General features: G+C 57.7%; 1 protein-coding gene across 1 annotated transcript; it reads left to right on the top strand.

The window, feature by feature from the left end:
• The first annotated feature begins 2,238 nt into the window (after positions 1-2,238).
• On the top strand, positions 2,239-8,619 carry CALB2 (calbindin 2). Its single transcript, XM_051801869.1, has 11 exons — positions 2,239-2,375; positions 5,479-5,555; positions 5,727-5,816; positions 5,926-6,006; positions 6,873-6,929; positions 7,034-7,111; positions 7,226-7,281; positions 7,498-7,537; positions 7,668-7,721; positions 7,889-7,960; positions 8,206-8,619. Exons 1-11 carry the CDS (start codon positions 2,285-2,287, stop codon positions 8,320-8,322), a joined length of 813 nt encoding a protein of 270 aa, XP_051657829.1. The 5' UTR covers positions 2,239-2,284; the 3' UTR covers positions 8,323-8,619.
• The last annotated feature ends 1,119 nt before the right edge of the window (positions 8,620-9,738 follow it).

Raw genomic sequence — 9,738 nt, 5'->3', positions numbered from 1 at the left:
TCCCCCAGTCCCCAAGCCTGCATCCCCTGCCATTCGTGGGGGGGCACCTCACTTTTTTCTGGCCAAGAGATAAAAATAAAAGGTGCCAGCACCTGGTAGGATGGGCAGTCCCCTGGACAGCTGCCTGCTGCCAACTCCATCCCTGCTCTGCACACATCTGAACTTCCCTGGTGCCTTCTCATCTTTAATTAAGCACTTCCATCGGCTCAGCCTTCTCGCTGGATCTGAATTTCCCCCCCCCCCGTAGCCATGGCAACGCTTCCCCTGGGCAGGCTGCACTGGAGCCAGTGACAAACCCCACGTGTGGCTGTTTGTTTGGGCCTGGAAATTTCCCTGCAATTTGGGGAAACTTGGGAAAAGAGAATCCCACGATGAGCTGGCGAGCAGCAAAGAGAGCCAGGGTGGGAAATGTTTTTTGGGCTGAGCATCACTCCCATCCCTCCAAGGAGCTCTGTTCCAGCAGGGATGGCAGAGCCTTGATCTGGACGTTCCTTGGTTTTTCCTCCAAAAGATGGATGCAGTCCAAGTTTTGTGTCCTTGGGTGGTGAGTGACAGCCCTGCTGTGGCCATGGCACGGTCCCTTGGTGGTGGTGACACAGGCCCTGCCTTGGCCCTGCTCCTCCCGCCAGGACCCCCAAATCATGAGGTGTGAAGCTGCCGTGAGGCAAAGGGACAGTGGCACAGGTGGGGTGACACAGGGAAGGGACATGGTGACAGGGGTGAGGCTGGGGGGCACAGGAGGGGATGCAGGGACTTGGGGAAGGGATGGAGTGATAGGCAGGAGGAGGTGGCAGGGCAGGACTAGGTGACAGGAAAGGGATAGATGACACAGGGCAGGGGTGGGTGACATGGGGCAGGGCAGGTGGCACAGAGCAGGGGGAGGTGACAAGGCAGGGACAAGTGGCAAGGCACAGGCTGCCGACCCCAGTGCCCGGTGCTGCCCCTGGTGTCCCACTCCCAGTATCCTGTCATCCTGGTGTCCCAGTATCCTGGCATCCCAATGTCCCACTATCCCGTTATCTCACTATCCTGTTATCCTGGTGTCCTGTTATCCTGGTGTCCCATTATCCCAGTGTCCTGGTATCCTTGTGTCCCGTTATCATGGTATCCCACTATCCTGTTATCCCTATATCCCGTTATCCCTGTATCCCACTGTTATCCCTATATCCCTGTATCCCTGTATCCCACTGTTATCCCTATATCCTTGTATCCCTATATCCCTATATCCCATTATCCCTGTATCCCTATATCCCTGTACCCCTGTATCCCATTATCCCTGTATCCCTCTATCCCACTGTTATCCCTGTATCCCTATATCCCTGTACCCCTGTACCCCTGTATCCCGTTATCCCTGTACCCCTGTACCCCTGTATCTCACAGTTATCCCTCTATCCCCGTATCCCTGTTATCCCTGTACCCCTCTATCCCCATATCCCACTGTTATCCCTGTATCCCTCTATCCCCATTATCCCTATATCCCTGTATCCCACTGTTATCCCAGTATCCCATTATCCCTCTATCCCCCTATCCCCGTATCCCTGTACCCCTGTACCCCGTTATCCCCCATCCCCGTATCCCTGTATCCCTGTACCCCTGTATCCCACTGTTATCCCCCTATCCCTATATCCCTGTATCCCACTGTTATCCCCTATCCCTATATCCCTGTATCCCACTGTTATCCCCTATCCCTATATCCCTGTATCCCACTGTTATCCCCGTACCCCTGTATCCCACTGTTATCCCCTATCCCTATATCCCTGTATCCCACTGTTATCCCCGTACCCCTGTATCCCACTGTTATCCCACTGTTATCCCCGTATCCCTGTACCCCTGTATCCCACTGTTATCCCCTATCCCTATATCCCTGTATCCCACTGTTATGCCTGTATCCCACTGTTATCCCCTATCCCTATATCCCTGTATCCCACTGTTATCCCCTATCCCTGTATCCCTGTATCCCACTGTTATCCCGTACCCCTATATCCCTGTATCCCACTGTTATCCCACTGTTATCCCACTGTTATCCCACTGTTATCCCCTATCCCCGTACCCCTGTATCCCACTGTTATCCCTGTATCCCCTGTTATCCCACTGTTATCCCTCTATCCCACTGTTATCCCACTGTTATCCCCTATCCCGCTCTCCCGCTGCCCCCCGTGCCCGGCCGGTGTCCCGGGGCGGCGGCGCCCCCTGGCGGCGGCGGGCGGCGCGGCGGCGGCGGGTATAAAAGGCGGCGACGGGCGGGGACGGGATCGGGAGCGGCGGGATCGGGAGCGGGATCGGGATGGCCGGCCCGCAGCAGGCCCCGCACCTCCACCTGGCCGAGCTCACCGCCTCCCAGTTCCTCGACGTCTGGCGGCACTTCGACGCGGACGGTCAGTCCCGGGGCGCGGGGGACGTTTCGCCCCCCAAAAAACCGGCGGGGAGGGCACCGGGCTGAGCATCCCCGGGGGAGCGGGGCGGGAGAGTGGGGGGGCGGTGGACAGTCCCTGGACATCCCGGAGGAGAGGATAGAGTCTCCATCGCCGCAGCCTGGGGATAACGGAGAGCCCCCGGGATAGAGAGATCTTAGGATGGAGAGCCCCCGGAGCAATGGAGAGCCCCCGGGGTAGAGAGACCTCAGGATGCAGAGTCTCCGGGGTGATGGAGAGCTCTCGGGGCTCAGCCCCGTCGGTTGAAGCTCCGGGATCGGGAAGGAGATCCCCAGGACCTCCCCGTCGGGAAAGGAGGGGGAGCCCCAGAACCGGACCCCACCGGGAGCCCCCAGCCCATGGGACGCTGAGCCTGGAGTGCCCCGGGGCTCCTTGGCACGTCCCCCGAGTGCCCTGAGAGCTGGGGTTCGCTCAGGGCTGCTCTCACCTCTGGGTGCTGCTCTGGGGGTTCTGCCCTTTCCGGGGTGCCCCCTCCCTGCCCAGTGCCCACTCTCGGCCCCCTCTATCCCCGCACCTCGACAGTGCGCCATCCTTGGCACCTGGAGAGAGAGGGGCAGCGGGGCCACCCCCTTGCCAGGGGCGACAGAGCGAGTGTCCCACTCCCTGAGCGGGCTGAGGAAAGATCGCCCCGTGTCTGGAGTGCTCGGTCCGTCCCCGCCTGCTCCCCAGCCCCACCAAACCTCTGCCCAGGGATGTTGTGCCAAACGACCGTGTGCACTACGGGGATGTCACCTTCCCACGGAATCACAGCTGGGCAGGATAACCCTGTTCCCACCACTGCCAGCCCCAGAAAGGGGGGGGGAAATGCAAAAAGCAGCATCATTTTATGAGAAAATAGTTTCTTTCAGCTCTGCAGTGCTGTGAAGGAGGCTCAGCCCGCTGGGAAGAGCAGCCCAGGGGAAAGCTCCTGCCCTTCGCTGGGTCTCCTGTTCCTGCAGAGAGGTTTGGGGACCAAAACCCTCCTGGGAACTGCGTCACGCAGCCTCCTCGGCTGTGCTGCTGGAGCTGGAGCTCAGCTTGCTCCAGCTGCACCGTCAGGGTCCCCCCTGCAGCCCCGCAGCACCGGGGACACGGGCATGAGCCCCTGTCACCACTGGAGCTGGCACTGGATCACCACCAAGGGGTTGGGAAGGTGGCACCCCACAGCTCCTGGTGTGGGTGTCCAGCTGCCTCCCTGCAGCGCATCCTGCTGCACCCTTGGATGTGCTCTGTCATCTCCAAAACACAGCGGTGGGCACGGATCCAGCTTGGCCTGCGGCCCCCGGGCAGGGCAAGGCTACCGGGCTGCGGCTGTGCCCGGGAGAGGAGGGACTCGGGCGTCAGGGAAGAAGGTGGCCTTGACAAGGACGATGCTCAGCCGCACCAAGTGGGAGCTCCAACAGCCCCAGCAGCTTCCCTCTGCCGATGGAGGGACGTGGGGTTCATTCCCCTGTGGATGTTACTTCAGCCAAGCTCATCCCTGCACTTAAAACCCTCCAATGGGGCTTCCATCCCTTGAGCCACTTCCCCTCAAGGCTCTTCATGCCCCAGAGATGTCCCCTTGGATGTCTTTGATGTCCTCTCTTTGCCAGTCACAGCTGCCCCGAGGCTCCGAAGTGCAGCCGCATGGACCGGCCGCGGCTCTCCGGAGGGGATTTTCCATGATATTCCACACCCTGCTGCTCTGCGGACATGGATCACACTTGTCCAAGCTGCTGCTTGGAGGAAGCCAAGCTGTTGGCCATGGCTTTTCTTGGCCTTTTCTCTTTCCCAGCTCAAAACTTTTGCTGATTTTTTCCTTTTTTTCCAACTGAATTCGGAGGAGCTTGGGGTTCTCCCGAGCCCGCAAAAGCAAAGCCCCTGGGAAGAGCAGTGGGATACCAAGCACCTCAGCGGCTCACAGCGGCACCCCAATATCGCCCGAGCCCCTCATCCCCTCCAGGGAAGGATGCTGCTGATCCATCGGGTTGTGGTCACCAAAGAGGAGGGTCCTCTGGGACTTTCCCAGGTGTTCCAAGCTGGGATGTGGATGGGTTATTCCCAGCCACTGTGTTGCAGCAGGGAGAAGATGCTGCTGGGGAGCCTGCAGGTGACGATGCCGAAGGCGGTGCGGAACAGGGCACTGTGGTCCCAAGCCTCCAGAGGCTGAAATGTGGAGCAGTTTTTGGGGGAATGCCCACAAGGAAGAGCCCTGGCTATCCCTCAGCCAGGCACTTCAGAGGGAAGGGCAGCATCCCTCAGCTGTGCCCAGATGTTGGTGGGAGGGAGCGTTTCTGGCAGGGAGGTGGCACCTTGCCTGGCAGCACCATGGAGCCAGTGTCCTCTGCTGTCCCCAGCCGTGGTGTGACCCTGCTGCTTTGAGGCACAGTGGCCACCCCCTAAAGCCACCAAGGGCCAGTGCCATGTGTGGCTGGGCCCCAGCTGAGCCATCCTGCCACCGAGCATCCTGCAGGCAGGGCAGGGCTGGTTCTGGAAGAACCACATCTCAGCACAGATAGCAGCAGCAAGGGGCACAGGGGACACAGGACAGGGACCTTTTGGAGCTCCCGAGTGGGAGAGATCAGCACTGCGCTGACCCCTTCGCTTCCTGCTGATCCTGCTGATCCTGCTGGGGCTGATCCTGTGCCCGGGGGCATGGGGGAGATGCTGTGCCATGTGCCTTGTGTCTGCTCCCCATTTGCCCTCACGGCCCCCACAGTGTGTTGAGAAGAGCCAGGCCTGGTTTGGGAAACGCTCAGACAGGATGGGGAGGTTGATTTAAACCACTTGGTTGAAGCATCAGATACAGAAAATGCAGCAAAGACTAAGATGGACAAAATCCCCAGTGCCCTGCAAGTGGGTGCAGGGGACAAGTCCAGGGCTATGTGTCACCTGGGCAAATTTGGGCATTGCCAGTTTATGTAACACTCAGAGTCAGCATTGGTTGGTGTTTCTTTGCTGCCACAGTCGCCCTGGAGCCGTGTTCTGGTGCGGAGGGAACAAGCACTGTGTCCGCTGGGAGCATCCATCCCTCTCCTCCTGCCCTCCAACATGGGGCAATTCTTATTGCATTTTTTTCCTTCCCCAGGAAATGGCTACATCGAAGGTAAAGAGCTGGAAAACTTCTTCCAGGAGCTGGAAAGTGCGAGGAAAGGGGCGGGCGTGGTAAGGGCGTCTCCTGGTTTTGCTCCCTCTTTCCTCGGTTCCCTCCTGCCCAAAGATTCAGACTCATGCCAGCCCCATCTCCTTTGGGAATGGCACTGATGAGCGGGACCAGGTCTCCTCTGGGAGAGAAGGGGGAGGAAATGCTCCCATCCCCTCTCTCCTTGCTGGCAGGACTTAAAGAAGGACAACTTGGCCGACAAGATGAGGGAGTTCATGCACAAGTACGACAAAAATTCAGACGGCAAAATCGAGATGGCAGAGGTGAGTGGTGCTGGACCTGACCAACCCCCGGGGTGCTCGTGTTCCCCCCCGATGTTCGTGTTTCCCCCTGGTGTTTGTGTTCCTTCCCTGATGCTCCTGTTCCCCACAGCTGGCCCAGATCCTGCCCACAGAGGAGAATTTCCTGCTGTGTTTCCGCCAGCACGTGGGGTCCAGCTCGGAGTTCATGGAGGTGAGAGGGACAGGCTGTGCTGGGGCTCCCCGTGGGATTCCATCCTCAGTGCCCAGCTCCACCATGGAAAAATAACTGGGAGCTGAAATTGCCCAAACCTCCCCCAGTCTCCCCCAAACTCCTGGCATTAACTCAGGACTGGGAGGCACTGCCAGTCTGGGGGGAGAGCGGGGTGTGGTGAGTTTTCCCAGTCCTCAGCACCTCTTGGGCACCCCTCAGTATGGTCAGGTGCCTCATCCCACCCTCTGGGCGAGGTGAGCTGTGAGGATTTGGGGCTGTTCTGTAAATTCCCCCTCATAGTTGGTCCACAGTACCCAAGGAATGTGCTTGTGTGTGTTATGGAAGCCAGCACTGCTCTGGGCCACCCCACAACCTCACCATGCCCTTGCATGGGGTGAACCCAGGGAGGTGGGAGAGAAATTGTGGATGGGGAACAAAACACAGCTGGGGGTGGAGAGGAATGTGCAGAGTCCTTGGGAGTGGGGAGGTTGTGCTTGGAAAATGAACCCCAGGTGAAGGCGATGGCTGAAATAAGAGCACACTGTGGCATGGGGGGGGTAAGCTGGCACTGTTGTTTAATTGGGGGTGCAGTTAAATGTTATTAAATATTAAAGCCTGATCTTACATACTGGCACAAGGACAATAGTGCTTGAACTCTTGGCATGGGGCTGGACAAAAGCACCCAGCCCCAAGGGAGAGTGTGTGGCACTGGTGAGGAGGTGGGAGCTGTGAGGTGACCCTTCTCCATTAGGGTGGTGGTGGGGATGCTCCCAGCGAGGGGTTATGGGGGACACACACATGTCAGGAGGGGAAGGGGGGCACAAGCTCACACTCCCACACTCAGGGTCACGGTGGTCCCTCCGCAGGCTTGGCGCAGGTACGACACCGACCGCAGCGGCTACATCGAGGCCAACGAGCTCAAGGTGGGCTGCGGGCACGGGGTGGGCTGAGCTGGGTCCTCGCCAGTGGGACATTCCCACTGGGAGAGCTGGGGACGGGGACAGCCAGTAAAGCCCTCTCCTCCCAGGGTTTCCTGTCGGACCTGCTGAAGAAGGCGAACCGGCCCTACGACGAGCCCAAGCTGCAGGAGTACACACAGACCATCGTAAGTGGGACCCGTGGGACTGTTCCCCCTGCCAGGGTCTCACCACCCCGTGGCAGGTGGGACACAGGGGAGGGGGAGACAACAGGTGACCAGGGGCTGCTCCTGTCCCCACAGCTGCGGATGTTCGACATGAACGGCGACGGGAAGCTGGGCCTCTCCGAGATGTCCCGGTAAGGTCACGGGTGGTGAGAAGGAAGCAGTGGGGAGGCAAAGACACACCTGAAATGCCTGTGTCTAGGAAGAGTCTGCTCCAGCTTCCAAGGGAAAAAAACTGCTTTCCTATTTAATTTGCCTATTTTTTTTTTTTTGAGCAAAAAGTCATTGTGGTTTAATAAGTGTATTTTCCTGGCTGCTTCCCGCCCTTCCCCGCCCTTCTTGTTTTTCAGACTTTTGCCTGTGCAAGAAAACTTCCTGCTGAAATTTCAGGTAAGATAATAATAATAATAATAATAATAATAATAATAATAATAATAATAATAATAATAATAACAACTTGTTCCTATTGCTTACACCTCATCCCCTCCCTCACGGCCTGGTGTCCCTTGCCACTTCCCAGGGGATGAAGCTGTCCTCGGAGGAGTTCAATGCCATCTTTGCCTTCTATGACAAGGTAGGGAGACGGCTCCTGGGAGACACCCCCAAATAAATATAACTTGGGAAAAAATATCCCAAAATCACGTGTTTTCGGATGGGTCAATGCCCCCTGTGCCTATGTCCAAGGGGGAATTGTGGGGCTTGTGTCCTTCCTGCTGCTGATGTCCCTCCCTCATTATCCAGGATGGAAATGGTTTCATTGATGAGAATGAGCTGGATGCGCTTTTGAAAGACCTCTATGAGAAGAATAAGAAAGTAAGTAGGGGGGACAGAGCCTGGCTGCCACCCCCAGAGCCCCCCAGTTCCTCCTCCCCTCTCCCAGCAGCATCTTCCACCCCGCTGTGTCCATGTTCCCTGGGGACCAGGTGAGATGCTGGTCCTGACCCTGCATCCTCATGGGAAGCTGCACAGGAGCTGGGGGGGTTTGTAATCCCAGCCTGAGGATGCTCCCCGGGGAGAAATGGGGTGCCCACCCCCACTGCTCCCCCCATGCCTTGCAGGAGATGAACATCCAGCAGCTCACCAACTACAGGAAGAGCATCATGAACCTCTCCGACGGGGGCAAACTGTACCGCAAGGAACTGGAGATGGTGCTCTGCAGCGAGCCCCCCATGTAGGACCCCCCGTACACACGCCCCGCGCTCCTCCTCCCCCAAAGCGAGCAAACAGGGGAGCCCCCATCACTGCAGTGCTTCCCCACCAGCTCTTGGGTTTGCTGTAGGTCGCTAAAATCCCATTTGGGGGGGGAAAACTCTTATTTTTTTTTTTTTTACCCATCTGCCTGGTTTGTTTAATTATATGATTTTTTTTTTTTTTTTGGGGAGGGGGAGGGTGTTGTTTTCGTTCCTTTGGTCTCTTCTTGCGTTTTTATCATTTACCAAAGAACAGTTTACTAATAAATTCAAGTACTGCTAGACTGGAGCCCCTATTTCTCCATCCCATTGTGGGCTGGGGGGTGGCAGGGACACGGGGGACCTCCCCTACATCCCGATCCCAGTGGGGATGTGGCTTCTGGGTGGAGGAGGGAGATGGAGCTTTTGGGAAAGCCCCTGTGGAATGGGGGAGCAGAGTGCAGGCAGGCTGTGGGCACTGATGTCCCAGCACAGCACACATCCCAGTACATCCCAGTACCTCTGAATACCTCCCAGTTACCCCTCCCAGACCCTCCCAAACCCTCTGGGCTCTCCCGAGGGTTGTTTTCCCCCCTTCCAGTTTTGGAAGCCGGTGCCAGGGTGACGATGCTGGTGGAGTCTCAGTGCCACCTTTCCCAGCAGTGTGTGCAGGGGACACCCCAGTTCCCCCCCACCTTCCCAGTGCCCTGACACCAGGGTGGGTGCTGGGAATGTGCACGAGGTGCTGGTTTCAACACTGAGCCCCCCAAGGGGGAGTGTGGGGGGGGTGGGGGGGAACTGGGCGGGGCAGCCCCTGCACTGTCCAGTACAGCCCAGTTCAGCCCTGTATAGCCCAGTATGGTGCAGTGCAGTTCCATATGGACATGAACAGCCCAGTATGACCCTGTACAGCCCATTTTGGCCCAGTAAGACCCTACACAGCCCAGTATGGTGCAGTACAGAGCAACACAGTCCTGTATGGACCAGTGCAGCCCTGTACAGCCCAGTGTGGTACAGTGCAGCCAAGTGCAGCCCCATACAGCCCAGTATGGCCCCATACAGTCCTACACAGCCCTGTACAGCTCCCTATGGCCAAGCACAGATCAGTATGTCCCAGTACAGCCCTACATGACTCCTCATGGCCCAGTATAGCCTTGGGCAGCCCAGTATGGTGCAGTACAGTCCTGTATGGCTCAGTAGAGCCCAGTGTGGCCCAGTAGCACCCTGTACAGACCTGTAGGGCCTCATATGATGCTGTACAGTCCTATATGGCAAAGCACAGCCCAGTACAGCCCTTTACAGCTCCATATTGCCCTGTAGAACCCTGTACATCTTGGTACAGCCCAGTACGGCCCAGTGCAGTCCTGTAGGGCCAAGTACAACCCTATACAGCCTAGCATGGCCCAATACAGCCCTGTACAC

This window comes from Manacus candei, unplaced genomic scaffold, assembly GCF_025592945.1.
Source record: "Manacus candei isolate 608988 ecotype Guabito, Panama unplaced genomic scaffold, ASM2559294v1 h1tg000053l, whole genome shotgun sequence".
In the NCBI taxonomy this organism is placed as follows: domain Eukaryota; kingdom Metazoa; phylum Chordata; class Aves; order Passeriformes; family Pipridae; genus Manacus; species Manacus candei.
The sequence above is the reverse complement of the archived record's forward strand: the minus strand, read 5'-3'. Positions and strand labels throughout refer to the sequence as shown.

Bases quoted from the DNA above. Each gene is read 5' to 3' on its own strand.
- CALB2 (XM_051801869.1), top strand. From the start codon at position 2,285: ATGGCCGGCCCGCAGCAGGCCCCGCACCTCCACCTGGCCGAGCTCACC. The intron at 7,112-7,225 runs GTAAGTGGGACC...CTGTCCCCACAG, and splicing joins AGGAGTACACACAGACCATC to CTGCGGATGTTCGACATGAA. The intron at 7,961-8,205 runs GTAAGTAGGGGG...CATGCCTTGCAG, and splicing joins TCTATGAGAAGAATAAGAAA to GAGATGAACATCCAGCAGCT.